Source organism: Ovis aries, chromosome 3 (genome assembly GCF_016772045.2).
Source record: "Ovis aries strain OAR_USU_Benz2616 breed Rambouillet chromosome 3, ARS-UI_Ramb_v3.0, whole genome shotgun sequence".
NCBI lineage: Eukaryota > Metazoa > Chordata > Mammalia > Artiodactyla > Bovidae > Ovis > Ovis aries.
In genome coordinates this window covers 112,398,349-112,421,752 of record NC_056056.1, presented here as the reverse complement: position 1 = coordinate 112,421,752, position 23,404 = coordinate 112,398,349, and the positions used below count along the sequence as shown (strand labels likewise).

The 23,404-nt window shown below is 38.4% G+C and overlaps 1 protein-coding gene across 14 annotated transcripts in view; it reads left to right on the top strand.

The window, feature by feature from the left end:
- The window catches only part of OSBPL8 (oxysterol binding protein like 8), a 168,604-nt gene that overhangs the window by 69,263 nt on the left and 75,937 nt on the right, over positions 1-23,404 (top strand). For 4 of the 14 annotated variants that reach the window (XM_042246534.2, XM_060412462.1, XM_042246540.2 and 1 more), the window contains 3 exons: positions 4,290-4,328; positions 12,037-12,073; positions 19,433-19,570. In XM_042246534.2, the coding sequence (XP_042102468.1) occupies positions 4,290-4,328; positions 12,037-12,073; positions 19,433-19,570 (214 nt within the window). The remainder of the gene's footprint in view (positions 1-4,289; positions 4,329-12,036; positions 12,074-19,432; positions 19,571-23,404) is intronic. The other 10 variants (XM_042246539.2, XM_060412463.1, XM_042246536.2 and 7 more) reach the window with 7 other exon arrangements.

Here is a 23,404-nt window from a genome sequence, read left to right as displayed (position 1 = left end):
GAGGCCTCCCTGCTAAGTGTTTGGCTAATGCTTATATACTTCAGGATTGCCTCATAGAGGCCTTTTCTTCTCAACTTTAACAAAGATTATGCTATCCACAGAGGCTTTTGCAAACCTCTGCGTCCTGTGGCTAGTTTTCCCCCTTAGTCTTTGCGGGAAACTGTTAGAGATCACTTAGTCTAATAGTCTGTCTAACGTAAGGATTCTGTCCACAGTACCCCCTGACTGAGGTCATCCGGCCTTGGCATGAACTCACGTAGTTATGGGAAGCTCCGCTTCTCAGAAGGCAGCTCAGCTCCTGTGCTGGTTCCCTTGCTGCCACAGGTTGCCACAAATGTAGTCTGAAAGTAGCAGTAGCTGATTATCTTAGCGCTCTGGATATTAGAAGCCTGAAAACAAGATGCTGTGTTCATGCTGGAGGCTCTGAGGGGACTGTCCGTTTCTGTTTGTCGACACCTGGAGGAAGCAGTCTTCCGTCGACTCGTGGCTTCCTCCCCCCGTCCAGCCTCTGGCCTTCGTTGTCATGCCTCCTGCTACACTCTCCTTCTTGTCAGGACCCTTGGAATTGCTTTGGGTCCACTCAGGTAATTCAGAATAATTGCTCTCTCTCAAGATTTTTGACTTAATCACATCTGCAGAGTCCTTTGCCTCATATAGTTAATATTCACAGATCCTAAGGCTTCTAAACATTCACAGATTCTAATATCTTTTTTGTTGTTGTTGCCTTTTTTTTGGCAGCTGAGCTTGTGGGATTTTAGTTTCCTGACCAGGGATCGAGCCCTTGGCAGTGTGAGCCCACAGTCCTAACCACTGGATTGCCAGGGAATTCCTGGGATGTGGACATTTTGGGGAGACCATTATTCTATGCACCATCAATCATCATAGTACTAACCTCTGGTGCATCCCGGCCTAGTGAAGTGGGCCCTATCGCCAAATAATCCAAAATCAGGTAGTCTGGTGGGGCATCTCACCTACGGAATTGCCAGTTAGATTAAGCTCCTAAATTAGGTGAATTCTTAGGTGGCAGAGATCTTCTTATGTAAAATAATGAAATAATTAGACATTTTAGTCACCAATTTATTACCTACATACTCCTTGTCTTTTACATTAAAATAGCTTCATCTTCCTAATAACTGTTTGCTGACTATAACTATTTAATCACACATACAAGAATGATAATAGAGACCTTCCTTGCAGCCTTTATCGTGTGAAGTTTTGAATGCGTGTGTGTGTGTATTTAGCTGTGCTGGGTCTCCCTTGCCGCATGAGGGCTTTCTCCAGCTGTGGAGATGGGGGCTGCTCTCTGGCTGCGGTGTGAGCTTCTCATCGCGGTGGCTTCTCTCGTTGCAGAGGATGGGCTCTAGGGCGCGTGGGCTTCAGTAACTGTGGTCCATGGGTGCCCCATGGCATGTGGGATCTTCTTGGACCAGGGACGGAGCCCATGTGCCCTGCACCGGCACTCACCGCTGGGCCAGTAGGGAGTGTCCTCAAGCGTGTTTAAAAAATAAGGTGAACTAGTATAATGAACCCTAATGTACCCGTCACTCATCTTCAGCATTATTAGTTCAGGTCAGTCTTGTTCATGTATACTCCTGCCTTCCCACCTCATATTTTTTTTTTGAGAAAAACCCATATGCATCATTTTATTCAGAAGTATTTCAGTATAATCTCTAAAATATGAAGACTTTTCTTGAAAACTTTAACCATAAATACCATTCTTACTCTAAAAAAAGAGTAATTCTTTAATATCAAATATTTAGTTTTTGCTTAAATTTAGTTTTATTCTTTGTATTGGGCTTGGTAGATAAGTCACTTTGTCTTTTTTAATCTTTTCAGTTTCTCCTGCATCTGTTCTTGATTTTACCTTTTCAGTTTTAATTTTTATTTTCAATTTACTGAAGAAATAAGGTAGTCGTCCTGTAGGTTTCCCACAATCTGGATTTTCCCACATGGTCACTATTTAATGTGTTCTTCAGTTACTTATATTTCTTGCAAATTGGTAGGTGGACAGTTTTAACCTGAGGCTTGCTCAGATTCAGGTTGTTTTTTTTTTTTTTTTGACAAGAATAATTCATTGATGGTGTTGTGTATTACTATCAGGAGGCATATAATCCATTTTCATTTGCCTAATATGTAAATAACATTTAATCTTTTTTGACTGTAAAAATAATACATGCCAATGTGGCATATTTAAGCAGTAAAGAAAAATATAATAAAATTTATTTTCTAGAGGTAACCACTGTTATTATTTTGGAGGCCTCTTTCCTAAGTGTATTCGTGTGTATATCTTATGCATGAGATTTTATAAGTGGGGTCATAGCATATAAATTTATGTATCAGTACTTAAATTTATGGCCATTGATGATCATCACTTAGATCTGTTAATTCAATAGGAGCATAAATTAATAGCAGTACTTAAATACACTTAAATATTTGTGATGTTTGAACTGCCCAAGTGGGAAAATATTACTCAGTATTTTCTGTTGTTTGAGTGCTTAGATTCTTAGTATGTCTTCCTTTTCTTTTTTTGACTTTTAAAAGTTATCCTTGATTCTCTTATAAGTTGAATAATGTAAACATTTTCCAGGTATATGATGGGACTCTAATAAGTTTGGGGAGCTAAATTAGAGAAGGGGTTAACTTTGAAAAAGTAGAAGAAATAGCCAGTGTTTTATACAGTACTTCAGCAGAAATTCCAAGTCAGAAATCTTTTGTATTTCCGTAATGTTTGGAGATTTTCTCAGCGTGCTCCCAGGCCTGTGGAGCTCAAGATCTTTTCAGAGGGTCTGTGAGGGCTGAACTATCCCTGTAGTATCCCCTGGTGCCTGATGTTATCTGCTTTGTTTCTCGTTCTCGTGCATATCTAGTGCACTTTTTACCCAAGACTGCATGAAGTGTGATGTCATTCCTCTGCTGGCGAATGGAGTGTATGCTTGTGTATTCTTGTGTTTCCAAATTTTCTTAATTTTTTCCTAAGCAGTGGTTTTTTAATTTAAATAAGCTTCATTTTTTTTATAAGAGTTTTAGGCTTACAGAAAAATTGTGAGCATAAAGAATTCCATATAGCTTGTACTCAGTTTCCTTCCTCTATTATTAGCATACTAACATGGTACATTTGATACAGTTGATGAATCCATCCTGATACATTGTTACCTGGGGTCCATATTTTGCCCTTTGTTTCAGATGTCCTTAGTTTTTACCTAATGTCCTTTTTCTATGTGTATGAATCCCATCAGGTAGCACTTCACATTTAGTCATCACATCTCCATAAGGTCCTCTTAGCAGTTAAAATTTCTTAGACTTTACTTGTTTTCTGTAATCTTGACACTTTTGAGGAGTGTTAGTCAGATATTTTGCAGTGTCACTCAACAGGGATTTGTCTGATGCTTTTTTGATGATTAGATTGGGATTTAGGGAGGAGACTACAGAGGTAGAATGCCATTTCATCACATGATTATGGAAAAGTATGTATGCTGTCAACTTGACTTACCACTGTGACTTGCCCATGATCAGCTCGCAAAGATAGTGAATTTCTCACGTTTAATTTCTAATTCAGCAAATATGAATAGGTATAATCCATATAAACAGCAACACTTTGGAGTCTTTGGCAATGTCTAGGAGTATAGAGGGATCTGGAAATACTAAAGTTTGTTAACAGGATTTTAGAACCAGAAGTTAATTTGCAATAATGTCTGAACATACAGGTAGCAATGTTTTAGGATGAAGTTTTTGGACTAGGCTAGGTCTGAAGAAGAAACTTGGAAGTTGTCTGAGTAAAGATAGCAAATGGGCCTTGAGTATGATTGGAACCTGCAGTAAGAGAGCAGATAGAAAGAAAAGAACAGATAGTTGAGGACTGAGCATCGGTGAAGCTCACGCGTTTTATTGAGTGGAAGGACAGAATGGAGGTGGGAAATTGGGAGAAAGGAAGCCAGAACAGTGGAGTGTTTTTAGAAACTAAAGGTAGAGAGGGCTTGTGTGGTGGAAAGGCTGATATAATTAAATATATGCAAGGAGTTTAAGAATTGGGAAAAAGCCCCAAAACATGCCGGCGAAGACTTGATAGGTTGGTAGATTGACTGTAATTTCCTGAAGTCTTGGAAAAATTTTTTAGAGGTTTAGTTTCAGTGTAAACATACTATTGACCTTTTTTATTTTTATTTTTTTTTGCCACTTTTTAAATGATTAATGAAGCACTTAATTCCTTCTATAAACTGTGAGTGCCCTCCAGATTCAGATTCAGGTATACAAAGTTAAATCACTCCTGAGAAAATTTGTCTTCTTTTTAGATCTTGCCATGTTCAGAAGTTGCTGAAGTTCAAGAGACAGTGAGTAATACATGGTGCCATGTTCAAAATGTTAACATTTTTGTATTTCTTTAGGGTTTCAAGTTAATTCTTAAAATACATTTTCTACTATGTTTAATCTTAGATGATTCTGTTAGTACAAAAAGTAGCTAATGTAAATTGAAAAGCTTACTTTAAAAATTGCATTTTCATTTGGCCAATATGTTAATACATTTAATCTTTTTTATTATAAAAATAATACATAACAATGTGGCATAATTAAACAATAATGAAAAATATAGTAAATAAAATTTATTTTCTAGAGATAACCACTGTTGTTATTTTGGTGGCCTCTTTCTTAAGTGCTCAGCTCTCAGGACTTCTCCGATAGCTCAGTTGGTAGATAATCCACCTGCAATGCAGGAGACCCTGGTTGGATCCCTGCGTTGGTAAGATCCACTGGAGAAAGGATAGGCTGCACACTCCAGTATTCTTGGGCTTCCCTCGTGACTCAGCTGGTAAAGAATCTGGCTGCAGTCGGGAGACCTAGGTTTGATTCCTGGATTAGGAGGATCCCCTGGAGAAGGGAAAGGATACCTCCTCCAGTATCCTGGCGTGGAGAATTCCATGGACTGTATAGTCCATGGGGTTGCAAAAAGTCAGACACAGCTGAGCGACTTCACTTCTTAAGTGTATTCACGTGTATATCTTACACATGAAATTTTATAAAAGTGGGATCATAGCATACAAATTTCTGTATCAGTACTTTAAGAAAAATTTATTTTAACCAAAGTATAGTTGATTTACAGTGTTGTGTTAATTTCTGCTATACAACAAAGTGATTCATATAACCTACTTTTAAAAGCCAGTATGTAATGGATTTTTTTCAGTCCCTGAAAAAATAAAACCAAACTATAATGACTACATAGTATTTTATTATATGAATATATTATTAGTTATTTAATTCCATGTTTAAGTATATCATTTACTATAAATGATGTGATAAATATCTTTGAACACATGTTTTTAAACATTTTGAATGATCATCTTAGTATACATTCCTAGTAGTGAAATTGCTGTATCAAAAATGCAACTGCCTGGCAGATTGGATCATATTCTCTAACAGTGATAAACTCTAGTCACAGAAAAAAATTCCCTTAAAATTTCTCCTGTGAAACTCAGGAATAAAATGTGGACATGTATGTTTTGCCGATGATTGTAGGAATATGAAAAAATTCATTTAAGTGTAATGAGTCCTGTTTATAGGACAAAAAGATTTCAGCTGCATAGTATACTCCTCACTAAAGTTGCTTACTCTAAGAAAGCCGAAGATAACGCTAAGGAGAGCAGTCTCAAGATGCTTTATTTAACCCTTCTTTAGAACTGTGGCTTCTGGGAGCCCACTGAAGCAGGATTGCTTCTGAGTACAGCTTGATCAGCAGGACTGGGGAAAGAGGTGCCATGTGCTTGCGAGTTTGCTCTGAACTCTGCTCATGTCAGTGGCGGATAAGCCATTCGGACTCTCTCTCGAGCTCGACAGACGTTTTGCTGTCTGTTGTTTACTCGCTCGGCCGCGCTTGATGCTGCTGCCGCCCGCGCACTGCTGCCTGCCAGGCCCCTCTGTCCAGGTTGTTAGGACCCAGGGGTCTCTCAGAATGGAGGGCGCGATCATGAATTTCTGCTTCTCCCTTCGTGTTTCTGAAAGACCGCAAGCTTTATGCTAATTGTGGATGACGTGGCAAATACTTAGAAATACATCAAAAGAAAATCGCATTCTTTGCATTATGCTCTTTTCCTGAAATTTTTAACCTAAAATCAGTAAAGGTTTAGATAATGGGTATATTTCATTCTTTAAAGTACTGTTAGCATATACTATGTATACGATATACTAATGAATTCTAAGTTAAGAAATTCCAGGCATTTTACTCTTTTATTATTTGTCAGCTCATGCTTTCTGCCGAAGTAGAGAATTTATTTAAATGATAAAAAAATTGAGATGATGACTGTGCACACTGTTCAGAGGGTGATGGTAAACATGCTGAGCTGCTCAGAGGACACTGTTCTATCGTACCTTAGTGGTCTTTTTCCGAAGAAGCTGAGAAGTTGTTCCTGGATTTTTTGAAATTTTAGTAGTATTTTGGTTCTCTTAACAAAAGCCAAGAAGCGTGGATAGTTTTTTATTTTTTTTAATATAAGTTTATTTATTTTAATTGGACGCTAATTACTTTACAATATTGTATTGGTTTTGCCATACATCAACATGAATCCTCCACGGGTGTACACGTGTTCCCCATCCTGAACCCCCCTCCCTCCTCCCTCCCCATACCATCCCTCTGGGTCACCCCAGTGCAGCAGCCCCAAGCATCCTGTATCACGCATTGAACCTGGACTGGCGATTCGTTTCATATATGATAGTATACGTTTCAATGCCATTCTCCCAAATCATCCCACCTTCTCCCTTTCCCACAGAGTCCAAAAGACTGTTCTACACATCTGTGTCTCTTTTGCTGTCTTGCATACAGGGTCATCGTTACCATCTTTCTAAATTCCTTATATATGTGTTAGTATACTGTATTGGTGTTTTTCTTTCTGGCTTACTTCACTCTGTATAATAGGCTCCAGTTTCACCCACCTCATTGGAACTGATTCAAATGTATTCTTTTTAACGGCTGAGTAATACTCCATTGTGTATATGTACCACAGCTTTCTTATCCATTCATCTGCTGATGGACATCTAGGTTGCTTCTGTGTCCTGGCTATTATAAACGGTGCTGTGATGAACATTGGGGTACATGTATCTCTTTCAATTCTGGTTTCCTCGGTGTGTATGCCCAGCAGTGGGATTGCTGGGTCATAAGGCAGTTCTATATCCAGTTTTTTAAGGAATCACCACACTGTTCTCCATAGTGGCTCTACTAGTTTGCATTCCCACCAACGGTGTAAGAGGGTTCCCTTTTCTCCACACCCTCTCCAGCATTTATTGCTTGTAGACTTCTGGATCGCAGCCATTCTGACTGGTGTGAAATGGTACCTCATTGTGGTTTTGATTTGCATTTCTCTGATAATGAGTGATGTTGAGCGTCTTTTCATGTGTTTGTTAGCCATCTGTAAAAGGTACTTGTACAGAGCATTTCAACATCAGTATTTTCATATTGTCTTTATTTGTGTGTTACACAACATGGAACCGCACAAATTAAGCCCAAGTCCTAAAAGCAGTAAGAATAAGAAGTGTAGTGTGTAGGTCAGTGGTGTGCAGAAGTCTTCAGTTATGTCAGTTACTTGGTAAAATTAATATGTAATCTTTAATAATATCTCATTTCCCAATTAGCGTCACTTGCAAATAATTCTGAGAGATGATTTCGCTTGCGTCTCAATTTAGTGCCTTTTTATCTACATCACATCCTTCAGGGAAAGGTTTCTGAAGTGACCTTATTTTTCCTTGTGTCTTCTGCTTCTGTTTGTAATGTTTCAGAGTAACTCTTGGTCCTGTTATTGTTCCATTATATGTTTTCTGTGCCTGCTTCTGGAGTATTTTTTAATCGCCTGTGATGAAGCCATTCAGATTGTATATGCTAACTCTCACATGTACGATGATTTATACTATCTCCTTACCAGCCTAAACCATTCGCTGTACGTGTACATGTTCATGCAGGTCTGCATGTCCAGCTGCCTATTTGATATTTTGACTTGGATGTCTGACAGACATTTTAAACTTAACCTGTTCCAAACTGAGAGACAGTTGGCCCTCCATATAAAACTGAGGGTTCTGCATCCATGGATCCAGCCATCTGAAGATGGAAAATATTTGGGCAAAAAAATTCCATAAAGTCCCCAAAAGTAAAACTTGAAGTTGCTGCATGCTGCTGCTGCTGCTAAGTTGCTTCAGTCGTGTCTGACTCTGTGCGACCCCAGAGATGGCAGCCCACCAGGCTCCCCCGTCCCTGGGATTCTCCAGGCAAGAACACTGGAGTGGGTTGCCACTTCCTTCTCCAATGCGTGAAAGTGAAAAGTGAAAGTGAAGTTGCTCAGTCGTGGCTGACTCCTAGCAACCCCATGGACTGCAGCCTACCAGGCTCCTCCATCCATGGGATTTGTAGTGTTTTCATTGTATTTACTACTATTTACTTAGTATTAACTTTACATTGGATATTATAAGTAATCTAGGGGTGATATAAAGTGTACAGGAGGATGTACATGGGTTATATGCAAATATTGCACCATTTTAAATAAGGGACTTGAGCATCCACAGATTTTGGTATTGCTCTGGGGTGGGGGTGGGGGATGTCTTAGAACCAGTTCTCTCTGGATACCAAGGGATGATTGTAGTTACATTTCTCCCTGTAAATGAGCTTGTCTTACTGTCTTTTCCATCTCAGATGACGGCAGTTCCATCCTTCCAGGTGCTCAAAGTCCAACGCTTGACTTCATTTTGATTCCTTTTTTCTTTTACCTCATACTTGGCCTGTTTGGAAATTCTGTTGACCTCACCTTCAAAATATATTTAGAATTTAGCCACTTGTTGCCCCTCTCACTGCTCCCATCTTGGTCCAAGTTTCCATCATCTCTCCCCTATAATATTGCTGTAACTTCTGAACTGATATTACCCTCATCCCTCTGATCTATTTTCAATACAGCTGCTGGAGTAGTCCTATTATAACGTTCCCATATATGTTACTCCTTTTCTCAGAACCATCCAGTGGCTTCCCAACTCAGCCAGAATAAAACAGAAGTCTTGGCCAGGTCCCATAGAGTCCTGCCGCTGTTCACCTCTTTGACTTCATCCGCTGCTCTCCAACTTGAATTGTACCCCAGTCCTCTGGCCTTCTCTCTGTTCTCCAGACTTGCTCCCATCCAAGTCCTTTACTCTAATCCTGGTCTTCCTGCTCCCTGGAATACTCTCCCCCTTTATGTCCTTATGGGAAGTTCCCTCATTTTATTCAGTCAACTTTGTAGTGACGCCTCCTTAGGCCACCCTATCTAAAACTTCAGCTCCATCTTCCCTAACATTTTATATGCCTTCATTTTCTGCTTATTTTTCCTTAGTGTTTATACTATATAATTTACTTGTTTATTATGTTACTGTTTATCTTTCCCACTAGATGTAACTGCCACAAGGGCAGAATTTTGTTGTCCACTGCTCTGTTCCTTGGTGCCTAAAGTGATACCTGTCTGTATAGTAGGTACTGAATGAATATTTGGATGGGTGGATCCATGGATAGATGATAGATCAATGATAAAAGTAGATAGTGTTTACTTTGCTTATTCTCCAGTGCCTCAGTCTGAAAAAAAATACTGGGTTAATCCAGTAGAACCAGGTTTATATGACACAGATATGCCTGAGCAAATACTGCAGAAAACATAGTTTGAAATAAGTTGTTTAGAAGTTGCTTATATGCTAAGGGTTTTTTCCTGCTAGTAAAAATGCAAGGCGTATAGCTGTGCACATGACATAGTGCTTTTAATCAGCATAATTTAAGAATTATATGCAGCTGTACAATGAAATTGAACTTAACCTTTATCCTAAATAGAAGACCAGCTTGAGAACGTCAAATGTGACTGGCCCTGTGAAATTAAATACTCTTGGCTACGTATATATGGCACTGGAGAATAAGCAAAGTAAACACTATCTACTTTTATCATTCATCTATCATCTATCCATGGATCCACCCATCCAAATATTCATTCAGTACCTACTATACAGACAGGTATCACTTTAGGCACCAAGGAACAGAGCAGTGGACAACAAAATTCTGCCCTTGTGGCAGTTACATCTAGTGGGAAAGATAAACAGTATATAAGTTACTGGTCAGTCTAGGGAAGCTGATAGTTATTTGTATCAATACAGGAAGATTTTCCCAAAGATGCCTATGAAGCATTTGTAAAGTATGCCATAGTTGTCTCTGTCAGTTTCCTAACCTCCTTCAATTTTCCAGTATTGTCTTAGTTATTTATCGATATATAACAAATCATCCCCAAGTTAAGTGGTAGAAAACCAGCATTTAATACCTTACAGTTTCTGTGAGTAAGGAATCTGAGAGCATCTGGCTGTCTCTAGTTCACAGCCTTTCCTATGGTTGAGGGACTGGGGAAGGAGCTGCTACTGAGGGTGTCAGGGGAGATGGAAGAGCCACCTCCAGGCTCACTGAAGGCTGGTCAAGACCTCAATTCCTTTCCTTTTTGGGCTTTTCTGCACGATCGCCTCATGACTCAGTGGCTGGTTTTCCCCAAGATGATCTGTCTGGGGGCAGAGCGAGAGTAGAGAAAGAGACCCCAAACAAAACGGAAGTCATAGTCTTGTTAACAGTCTAATTTTGGAAATGACATTTTCACTTCTGCCATATTCTTTTTATTAGAAGCAACTCAGCACATCCAGTATATGCTCAAAGAGAAGGAATTATACACCAAAAAGTGGGGATCACTGTGGTCATTTTAGAAGTTGCCTGCCACAAATGTTTTAATCTCTTTCCACATGCTTGCTAGCTATAATAACATGGCCATTTCAGTAATAAGGATTTGAGCACAATTACTTCATTGTCCCTAAAACTGTATTTTTTTTTTTTTTAGTTTTATCAGTGAAAATGAAATGCGTTTATAGAAGAATGAGCTTAAATGGGCAGCTACCGAAAAATAAATAAAGCAAATGCCTTTAGAGGAATTAGAACATAATTTTGTGCATTGTGAAATAACCTTCACTTAGGAAAGTAACAGGGCCAAGCTTATTTTCCCTCTGGGAGACAACACAAACTCAAAGCAAACAACGGCAACTTTTTTGGAGGGTGAATGCAAAACCAGTTAAGTAAGGCTCCCCATTTCCTTTAAATAAGACCAAACAATAACGTCATCAGTGGGAATTATTTGTTTTTGTTGTTGCTTTGGTTCTGATACAGATCCATGCTTGGTATTTAAAATGAAGGGAAGAGAACTAAGGACTCTTTTCCTGCCAAGGGAGACCAAAACACTTGTCTGTAGGTGATGTTTAATGTCATATTATTTATTAAAATAGTTACAAGATAGACAGTCAGCAGTCTTTTTCGTGTTTCTTTTGATTGATTGCAAGTTAATCGTCCAAGAATTTGATCTTCTATCTTCCTGGAGACTGGTAGCTCTAGATGCTATGCTTGATACTAGTGGGTCCTAGGAAAGTTTTGTCTAACTTAACTTTATTGTTCTCTTTGGTTTTTGCCGCTTTGTTGATGTCTCTATAAAAGCTCTTTGCACAATGCTTGACTTAAGTGCGCAGTAAACTCCTTCTTTCTTTTTGTAGAAGAAACAGACTGAATTTCTACATAGTGTTAAGCGTTTTCATGGCATGCAGAACTAATATTTAATAGTGCATGAGTGTTATATATTTTTATACCACTTGAATTTAAAGGATGAATAACTTTTGGCTATCCTTTGCATTTCTAAATAATTTTTTAATCACTCCTAACCCATACCTTGAATCGTAATTGGAAGTAATTTTTCACTTGAGTAATTTTCAAAACAAAGTACTTGAGTGATTTCATTTTTCTCTTTCCACCTTCATTTTCCAAAATTAGAACAAACATTGGATAATGCCTAAGACAAGGTCTTTTTATGTGTGGAAAAGAAAATTCCTTGCAAATTATGATTATTAGCATGTGCTTTCTACTTATAAACTAATGCTATTTTCCTTGTCCTTTTGTTTCACTGCTGCTTCAATCCTGGTACACTTTGCTTCTTCCTGGTTTGGATTCTATTTGTTTGCTGCTCAATTATCCTGCATTAAAAGCTTCTTGGTGATAGCAAAGATGTCCTTGGGCCATCAAGTAAGTAGTTACAGTTTGAATGGCATGTTTGCAGACGTGGTAATATTTTGATGTGTACTTATAAAAGGTATTTGGTATTTCTGTTTTGATTATTAAGTCTTCTACTTTGTTTCCAGGCATTGAAATATAAAGACTATAAATGATCATTCAGTACCCATCTGTTGTCAGTGTCCATCTGAGATTAATAGCGCCTGTGTACTTATATCTTAATTATCTAAAGATGGATTATTTACTTAGTTATCTAATTCACCATTTATAAATTCATAATTCCTAAATCATGAATTAAGGCTTTTTTATAGCATCCTTTCTACAATCGTCATAAAGCACAGATCAGACTACTTTGAGGCTGGACAAGGTATAATAAATTCACTGCCATATGAAGTGAGAAATACGGTTTTATTTTTGTCAGAACTTTTATATAATAGATAATCTGGTTATGAAAAAATTTTTTTTTACTTTGGTAATTTCATAAGTGAAGCCTGTTTTATCTAGGGATTTAGAAGCCGCATCCTTTAAACTTATGTTTTAAAAAAACCTGTTTTTGACTAGATATGGTGCTAGCTTTGAGGAATACACGGTGAATAAAACATGTGCCTTGGCTTTAAGGATCATTATATACTAGTAGGAGAGTTAGACCTGTGAATACATAATTTCAAAGCTTTGTGACATATTAAACGTACTGATGTGAATGAAACTTCAGAGATCATTTAAATAAAGCATTAATTTTTGTAGATGAAGAGTCTGAAGCTAAGATCTTAAGTATCCCCAAGGAGATAGAATTGGTTACTAGTTTAGTAATCATCTTCTGATTTTCAAAAATCAGAATAAAGCTATCATTTCACTGAATTAAGTCGAACCAAATAATTAAAATATTGCTGCATTATACATCAGAAGGTTTTAACTTTATTCAAAACCCATGTGGAAGTTATATTGATTCAGGAAGTTTTCGTATTTATTCCTAAATAACTGTGTGACTGTTGCAAGTCAGTTGACTGCTTTGGGGCTCGTTTTCCTCACTGGTTAAAGGGGACCTAGCGAGATAATGGCAAAGTGCTTCGGTCTAGATCAGTTACTGTTTGTCTCTGATAATGGACATAGTACGTCTATAATTTTGTTTTCTAAAGAGAGAGGTAATTTAAAGTAATAGGCTAAAATTCCATTTTTATTTTAATTGTAACAATTCATAGTATTGAGTAGTTCATGGCATTATTAGAGTAGTAAAATTTTAAAGTAGCCCCTTCGCTGTTCACCTAAAACTACCACAATGTTAATCGGCTATCCCCCAATACATAACAAAAATTTTAAAAAAATTTTTTGAAGTAGAAAAAGTATATGCATCCCAAGACGTTTTTGTTTTCTTGTTCAGCCTTACTTATGATACCTGGTAGATATTTTTAACGCATTTTTCAGTTACTTTAATCACCTCATGTATTTAGATGTTGACTCACATGAACTTATTGTCACTGCTGAACTTTAGAAATAGAATTGCATTTTTAATATCAGTTGAAGTGGTTCTTCTTAGGACCTGGGTTTTATAAATGGGGGTCTTTACTTTCTACTTGAAATAGAAGACATTTATTGTAGTTATATATTTTAAGCACATATGAATTAAAATATATAACATATATTAGAGGTGAATTTTTATTGTAATTTATATATTAGAGTTTGTGTTGTACTCTGCCAACTATTAGAAGACTGCGGCTGTGTTATTTACTATAGACCATGTATCATTTTGAGTGAAATGTAATTCTATTTAGTACTTCATTAGGATCTGTGCTATTCAGTGAAAAAACTATAAAGATACATAGCAACATATTTAAATTACTAATGTATTTGAGAGAAGGTATACCATCTTCTCTGTAAGGGGATATTTAGGATTTCTTTTAAGGGATTATTTATGACTTTAAAAGACTTAACTTCTTTTTAGTAGTTTTTACTTAGATTAAGGGCAAGAACCAGACTTTGAAGCTTGTAAAATTCTCCTGACTTTGTATTGATGAGTTAAATTCGGAAAGTAAAGACTGGTAGTTACAGAATCATATCCTCCTTAAAAGTTGCAGCTAGTTTGTTAATTATATTACTATGAATGATTCCAGTGTGATTAATTTCTATCTTAATATGACATTCAGTGAAGTAGGCTGCTTTGCTTTGCTTGCTTTGCTATGCTTTACTTTCATTATGAAGCGGAACCAGAAGAAGGCACTGTAATGCTATCTTTAGACAGGGAGGCTGGTGGTTACATCACCAGAGACTGTTTTGGAATCCTGTAGAGATTCATTGGTCAACTATTGATCCAGGCATTTAGCAAGTATTTATTGTCAGTTTTATGCCAGAGAATACAAATGAAAAAAAAAGTCACTGCCTTTCCTGAGTTTATAAGCAAATATTCTACTAGTATGCAAATAATTCAGGGCATTAAAATGATTTTTATATTATGCAAATTTTCTGTATGCTTGTGGATGATGTGAGAAAAAACAAATAGAAAAATAGGCTTTCTGGGTTTTGTAAGGAAATACACTCTGTATGTTGCTATTTCTACAACTCCTCTCACTTCAGTGTTATCAAAATTATAAACAGTAATACCTCAGTCAGTAAGGAGTTAGCAAGAGGTGCATAGAACTAAATTTGCACTTTTATTTCGTTTTTTATATAGTCGAGTTATTTAAGACTTATATACGTGTGTCTTTCTGATGGAATACTAAAGCATGCTTTAATTCTGTTAGCTGTTCTAATAATGTATTTTGTATATATTTATCTGTTTATCTGCACTGAGTCTTAGCTGAGGCATGCAAGCTCTTAGTTGCTTGCATGTGGGATCTAGTTTTCTGACCAACGATTGAATCTGGGCCCCCTGCTTTGGAAGTGTGGAGTCTTAGCCCCTGGACCACCAGGGAAGTCCCTTTATAATGTATTTAGCTGCTGCTGCTGCTAAGTCACTTCAGTCATGTCCAACTCTGTGCGACCCCATAGACGGAAGCCCACCAGGCTCCCCCATACCTGGGATTCTCCAGGCAAGAACACTGGAGTGGGTTGCCATTTCCTTCTCCAATGCGTGAAAGGGAAAAGTGAAAGTGAAGTCACTCAGTTGCTCTGACTCTTAGCGACCTCATGGACTGCAGCCTACCAGGCTCCTCCATCCATGGGATTTTCCAGGCAAGAGTGCTGGAGTTGGGTGCCATCGCCTTCTCCGACAATGTATTTGAAGTAGCCTTAAATGTACTAATACTCCAAAAGGTTATATGAAGCATGTGGAAATTATGAAGTATGCTGTTACAGTGAGCACATTCTGAACCCACCGCTAACTAAGAACTTGGGTCTCACAGAAGTCTCGTGTCTGTGCTGCTTCTCGCGGCTGTGCCTGTCCTCCCAGGGCTGATGATTAACTTGTTTTTGTTGGTGGTGTTTATTCATTGCTTTTTCAAAAATATATTTTTTTGGTTATTTTTAGGTCACATATGTATCACTAAATTTTACTAGGTTTTTAATTTTACAAGAATGATGTCATGCTGTATGTCGTCTTCTAGGACTTGCTGTTTGTAGTTAATGCTGTGTTTCTAAGTCTGAGCCGTGTTACTGGGTGTAGATAAAGACCATCTGCTTTTACTGCTACATACTATCCCATTATATTCATATACCACGATATATGAGTCCATATTGTTTTCAGTTTTTGAATACTTATTTTGATTTTTGCTATTATGAACAGTGTTGCTATGAACATTTTTATTCTTGTCTTTTGGTATACACATATAAGAGTATTTCCAGGTACAAAGCTAAGAGTGGAATTTTTGGACCCATAGAATATGCTAAAATTCAATGTTATAAGACCGAAGTGGTTTTCCAAAGTGCTTGTATCAGTTCCTACTCTATCAGCAGTGCTTATGTTGGCTTGCTGACCGTATCCTTACCATCATTGGGTAGTATCAGACTTAGTTTTTACTGAGTGTGTGATCTTGATTTGGTTTTTTCCCTTATTACTAAGGAGGATCAAACTCTTTTTTGTACATTTATGGGCCATTTGCATTTCCTCTTCCATGAACTAATTGGTCATGTTTTCCTACCATTTTTCTTCAATTAAAAACATTAATTAATGTTTAATTGACATACAACATTGTATTAGTTTCCAGTATGTGACATAATGATTCCATACTTGTATATACTGTGAAGTGATAATCACAGTAAATTTACGTAGCATCCATCACCGTAGATTGTTACAGAGTTTTTTTTCTTAGAATGACAGCTTTTAAAACGTTCTCTCGTAATAACCTATAATGGAGAAGAATCTGAAAAAGAACAGAGAGAGATAACTGAGTCACTTTGCTGTACACCTGAAACTATGAATCAGCTATGCGTCAGTTACCAGCTGAGCCACCAGCTCAGCTGGTGTTTTGGATACTAACCCCTTATCAGATACACTCTTTGCAAGCACTTTATGCCATTCATTGTATTGATGGTTTCCTTTGCTGTGCAGAAATGTTTTAGTCTGATGGAGTTTTAGTTCTTTATTTTTGCCTTTATTGTCTTTTGGTGTCAAATGTAAAAATCATTGCCAAGACTGATGTCAAGGAGTGCACTTCTAGTTTTCTTCTAGGAATTTTATATTTTCAGGTCTTACATTTGAGGCTTTAAGCCATTTTGAGCTAATTTTTTTGTAACAGTAAGACAGAGGTCCAGTTTGTTTCTCCTGTGTGTGGCTGTCCAGGATTCCCAACAGTATTTGTGAAAGAGACTGGCCTTTTCCCTGTTGTATGTTTTTGGCTCCTTTGTCATAAATTAATTGACCATATACATGTAGGTTTCTTTCTGGGCTCTCAGTTCTGTGCCATTGATCTATGTGCCTTTTTATGCAAGTGCCACAGAGTTCTGATTACCATAGCTTTGTAATATAAGTTGAGATCAGGAAGTATGATGACTCTAGTTTTGTTCTTCTTCAAGATTGCTTTTGCTATTTGGGGTCTTTTGTGATTCCGCGCAAATGTTAGAATTGTTTTTTCTGTTTTTGTAAAAAAAAAAATAAAATTGCCACTGGACTCTTGAGAGGGATTGCATTGTCTGTAGGTTGCTTTGGGCAGTGTAGACATTGTAACGTTGTTCCTCCGGTCCATCATATGGTGCACCTGTCCATTTGTGTCTGTCTTCTTCAGTGTCTCTCCTCGGGGTCTTACCGTTTTCAGTGTACAGGTCTTTCTCCTCCTTGGTTAAATTTATTCTTAGGCATTCTTTTTGATGCATTCCTGTCCCCCTGTTTCTTTTGCCTTTTTGATATTTTTCTAATTGATTTAAAGGAATTTTTTTAACATGTTTTGGATTCCAGTTCTTCGTTAATTATATGTGTCACAAATCTCTTGGTTTCCCCTCCCCCAAATTCTTTTTATCTTTTGATTAGGTTAATTTTAATCCCCACCCCCCACCCGACACTTTCTTTATTGGTGAGTGTTTCTTGTGTCTTTTTAAGGGAATCATTGCCTACCCCAAATTTATATTCTCTTAAAAGTTTTCAAGTTTTCCTTTTTTGCATTCATGGTGTCAAAGATTGCTGAGCCTTCTGTACAGACAATGAACTCTACACAAGCAAGGAGCAAGATGGTACAGGTCTGGAAACTAGGTAGAAATATGCTGCTGTGATCAGTGGAAAGATAATGGTGTCTTGGAACAAGGTAGTAGTTGTAGAAGTGCAGAGAAGTAAGAGGATCCCAGATAAATTTTGAAGATAAAGATATCACAGATTGATTGAGTATGAAATGTGAGAGAAAGAGAAAAATCAAAGAATACCTCTAAAGTTTTTAGCCTGAGAAAGTGGAAGAGCAGAATAGTGATTCCATTAACAGATGGGAGACAGGCAAATCTGGAGGATAAACAAAATAAAGACTGTTCTGGATAAATTTGAGATGTCTATTAAATAATACAGGCAGGCAACTGATGTGTGAGTTTTTGAGTTAGGAGGAGATAGAAATTTAGTAGTCATCAGTGTAGGATGCTTTTTTATTGATTTGATGGGAAAATGAATTCTTTGTAGCTTTACTTGGATGATAAGTGAGAGTATTTTTGAACTTTTAAAATTTAAGGAGCTAAAATATAATTTTGAAAACTTTAGCACCATCAAAAATACATTAAAGATTATGTTAAAGATAATTTGTGTTTAAAATGTTAAAGAATCAATTTTCCTTGAAAGATATGGTAATTAAAAATGTCAGTCTAAGTTCTGGGTAAGTTTGAAATTACATCTAGATTGAAGACGGAATCATTCTCTCTCAAGATAAAGCTAAGGTTTCTGTAGACTGAAAGCACAGTTACCTAAAAATTGAAGAACGGAAATCCTGGGGTGCTGTGGACTCGCTCACAATTTCTCCTACTCCTTCAACCAGTATTTTTTTCTTTTCTGTCCTCTTTGGAACTGGGCATCTCTTTCCTCTATCAGTAGCTTAGTCAGACAGGTGAATAGAAGCCTTAAACGCTATCTAGATTTTTTGTTGGGGCAGCAAGCTCTTAAGAAACCAGACTTTGTCCTTTGTTAGAATATTACCGGTATTAGTTTTAAGCAAGGCAATCTCTGAACCTCCAAGTTTCCCCAACTTTAAAATAAGAATCATGCCTACTTTCCATGAAAGTCGGAAGTTAGAGTAGAAATTCTTGCGCATATGAATACTATTTTGTGGCTCAGTTGGTGCAGAGTTCACCTGCAGTGCAGGAGACTGCCTGCAGTACAGGAGACCTGGGTTCGGTCCCTGGGTCATGAGATCCCCTGGTGTAGGGAATGGCACCCACTCCAGTATTCCTGCCTGGGAAATCCCGTGGACGGAGGAGCCTGGCTGGCCACAGTCCATGCGGTCAGAGTCCACGCAGTCCAGGCTGGTCACAGAGAGCCGGACACAGCTTAGTGCCTAACCCACCGCCACCACGCCATTTTATGCTGCTGTAAACTGGAATGTTTCCTCTTTACCAATGAGATCGACTGTCTTTTCATATGTTTATTGGCCATTTGTATGTCTTCTGCACTGTCTTTTGCTTATTGCTCTATTGGCAAATATATAGAGTCAATAACACAATGAAAGGTTGATAGTAAACCTTGGAGTATCTTTCATTATCAGAATATGTATTTTCATTTTTATGAGGTCTGAAATTTGTGTAATTTAACGCATGACTATAAATTCCTCTTGAATTGATGGCAAACTAAAAATAAAACATTTATTAATCATTTATTGAAGTACTTTAATTTATTAAAGTAGTATTAGAGTATTGAGTTGGTAAAATGAGTATAACCATTGAGGCCATGTCAGTCACAGTTCTAGTCCATGTTATTAACTATGCTGTTATGTAAATCTATGACTTAAGTACTGATTTTTTTCCCCTTCTTTCCTTGAGCTGTGGTAGCAAACAGTGAGGACACTCAGCACCTGACACCAGGAAAGATGAGTCAGCGCCAAGGGAAAGAGGCTTTTCCAACGCCAACCAAAGATTTGTATCAGCCATCTTTTAGTCCAGCAAGTCCTCATACCCCAGGTACGGAGTTGTTCTTTTAAGGTTTCTTTGTTGTTACTGATGGTGGGCTGTGTGTGTATGGATTGTTGTTGTTTTTTTTTTTTTTTTTTAGGGAGGTCTCTCCTTTGCTGGTGTATCATGACTTTCCTTTTTAACTATTTGGTTTTATAGAGGTTTGTGTTGGTTTTGTTTTGGTCACCCATAATACACTTGAAATGAACGCATTTTCCTTTGGAGTACTTTTTAATTCTCTGCCGGGGTCCAGCCCTGGTGGATCCAGGGTAATTTGAAGCGGGAACAGAATCGGCAATTAGGAAAGAATTATTTGATTAGAGATATAAAGAGAGATGAGGGAAGAATAGTGTAGTGAGAGAGAGGAGAGGAAATAGGGAAGAAAAAGAGGCTGTATTTCTTGGTTTACATAGAAAGCCAATAAAGCCCCGAGACAAGGGCCTTACACCATGTACGCAGGCCGCAGGCGCCCGCTTGAATAGCGGAGGGTGCCCCACCTTGGGCTCCCTCTCGCATGGGTCTTAGAAGCCCAGGCAAATAAGTAGACATCGCGAGCCTCTATGCTCCAGACGGGAATTCAGCCTGAAAAGGAGAATAAGAATAGAAGACACGGGGGGAGCCAGATTTCTGAGAAACTGGTCTGTCTCTTTATTTTCCAGGAAAGCTTTTATACTTTAAGTTGTACATAGAGAACAATGGATAATACAAAGTCATGCAGGGTCAGCAGCTCTGACCCTTATCGAGACCAGGCTTTCTCTCTGCATACCTAGCTGTATACACAGGTCTTAGGTGATTTACATCATCTTCTGGCCAGGAGGCCTATTAGCATTTTATGGCCCTTTTCTGATAAGGGTCCATCAACCAGAAAACTTATTTGCCCTAAAAGTGTTGTTCTTACTAAAGTCTGGTGCCACTCTCAGAAAGCACTAATTAAGGTTACATTCTTACATAGCAAGGACACAACAATTTATAACAAAGAAAGAGGAGTACAGTAATTTATAACAAAGAGAAAATTCATTAACTCAAAAGTCTAGTATTGCTAACATCAAAACTACTATATTCCTTTTTCTATATCCCAATTACATTGATTAATATCCTCCCAGGTGCCTAAAAGATAAAGGATTTGGAGGCCTGGCAGCAGTCATTAACTCAGCAATATAATTCTTAGCCCTTTAAAAAGGCTCTATATCTTTAAGATGTTTGAAGCTTCGTGCCTCTCATGGTTGGGGGGCTGTAAACAATCACATGCGTAGTTGTGAAAGTCAGGGTAAACCTGTCAGGCAAGTTAGAGAGCCATCAGAGGGGTTTGAGCAGAGACACTCCTTTTATATGTAGAAGCTCTAAGTTAACTTTTTCCAGAGAAAGATGGTCGGGAATAGCCCCTGTTATTGTCATAGGGGTCAGTGAAAGTAATAAAAAATAAGACAGGCAGATTCTGGTTTGGGGGTAGATGGTCGAGAAGTTCCAGGGGGGCCCCATGAGGCCTGATCCCGCCTTTGCATGTGAGGCCCCTTCCTCATGACCTTTGCCACAGGCAGGATTCCCCATGCTAGCTCCTGGCAATTCTCTTTATATTCTCTAAAATATTTGGTTAGTTATACCGTTCTTTTAATTCAGTGATTTTTTCAAACTTTTTGATCTCAGAGCTCCTTTAATACTGTCAAAAATTACTGAAGACCCCAAAGAACTTTTATGTGGATTAATTAACCTATTGATACTTACTGTATTGCATGTTAAAATTAAAACTTTTAAAAAATGTTCACTTTGTTTTTTGAATTGATGTATAGTTGATATACATATCAACTATATACATATGGACTTCCCTGGTGGCTTAGTGGGTAGTCTGCCTGCAGTGTGGGAGAGCCATGTTCAATCCCTGGCTTGGGAAGATCCCCTGGAGAAGGAAATGGCAACCCCCTCCAGTATTCTTGCCTGGAGAATCCCATCGACATCGGAGCCTGGTGGGCTACAGTCCATGGGGTCGCAAAGAGTCAGACACAACTGAGTGACTAACACTTTCTACACTTGATATACATATGTATGTTACAGGTGTAAGTATCAGTTCAGTTCAGTTCAGTCACTCAGTCATGTCTGACTCTTTGCTACCCCATGAATCGCAGCATGCCAGGCCTCCCTGTCCATCACCAACTCCCGGAGTTCACTCAAACTCATGTGCATCAAGTCGGTGATGCCATCCAGCCATCTCATCCTCTGTCGTCCCCTTCTTCTCCTGCCCCCAATCCCTCCCAGCATCAGGGTCTTTGCCAGTGAGTCAACTCGTTGCATGAGGTGGCCAAAGTATTGAAGTTTCAGCCTCAGCATCAGTCCTTCCAATGCATACTCAGGACTGGTCTCCTTTAGGATGGACTGGTTGGAGCTCCTTGCAGTCCAAGGCACGCTCAAGAGTCTTCTCCAACACCACACTTCAAAAGCATCAATTCTTCGGTGCTCAGCTTTCCTCACAGTCCAGCTCTCACATCTGTACATGACCACTGGAAAACCCATAGCTTTGACTAGACAGACCTTTGTTGGCAAAATAATGTCTCTGCTTTTGAATATGCTATCTAGGTTGGTCATAACTTTTCTTCCAAGGAGTAAGTGTCTTTTAATTTCATGGCTGCAGTCACCATCTGCAGTGATTTTGGAGCGCCCCAAAATAAAGTCTGACACTGTTTCCACTGTTTCCCCTTCTATTTCCCATGAAGTGATGGGGTCAGATGCCAGGATCTTAGTTTTCTGAATATTGAGCTTTAAGCCAACTTTTCCACTCTCCTCTTTCACTTTCATCAAGAGGCTTTTCAGTTCCTCTTCACTTTCTGCCATGAGGGTGGTGTCATCTGCATATCTGAGGTTATTGATATTTCTCCCGGCAATCTTGATTCCAGCTTGTGCTTCTTCCAGCCCAGCGTTTCTCATGATGTACTCTGCATATACGTTAAATAAGCAGGGTGACAGTATACAGCCTTGACGTACTCCTTTTCCTATTTGGAACCAGTCTGTTGTTCCATGTCCAGTTCTAACTGTTGCTTCCTGACCTGCATACAGATTTCTCAAGAGGCAGGTCAGGTGGTCTGGTATTCCCATCTCTATCAGAATTTTCCACAGTTTATTGTGATCCACACAGTCAAAGGCTTTGGCATAGTCAATAAAGCAGAAATAGATGTTTTTCTGGAATGCTCTTGCTTTTTCCATGATCCAGCAGATGTTGGCAGTTTGATCTCTGGTTCCTCTCCCTTTTCTAAAACCAGCTCGAACATCTGGAATTTCACGGTTCGCGTATTGCTGAAGCCTGGCTTGGAGAATTTTGAGCATGACTTTACTGGCGTGTGAGATGAGTGCAATTGTGTGGTGGTTTAGCAATTCACAATTTTTAAGGATTATATTCCTTTTAAGTGCTGTGCTGTGCTTAGTCACTCAGTCATGCCACACTCTTTGCGACCCCATGGATTGTAGCCCGCCAGACTTCTCTCTTTGTCCATGGTGATTCTCCAAGCAAGAATACTGGAGTGGGTTGCCATGTCTCCCTCCAGGGGATCTTCCCAACCCAGGGATCGAACTCCCACATTGCAGGTGGATTCTTTACCATTTGAGCCAGAAGAGAAGCCCAAGAATACTGGAGTAGGTAGCCTGTCCCACTCAAGGAATCTTCCTGACTCAGGAATTGAACTGGGGTCTCCTGCATTGAAGGTGGATTCTTTACCAGCTGATCTGCCAGGGAAGCCCATACTCCATTTATAGTTATTATAAAATATCAGTTCCATTGTCTATGTTGTATAATATAGCCTTGTAGCTTATTTTATAGATGATTATATGTTTAAAATGCTTACCCTTTATTCATTTTAA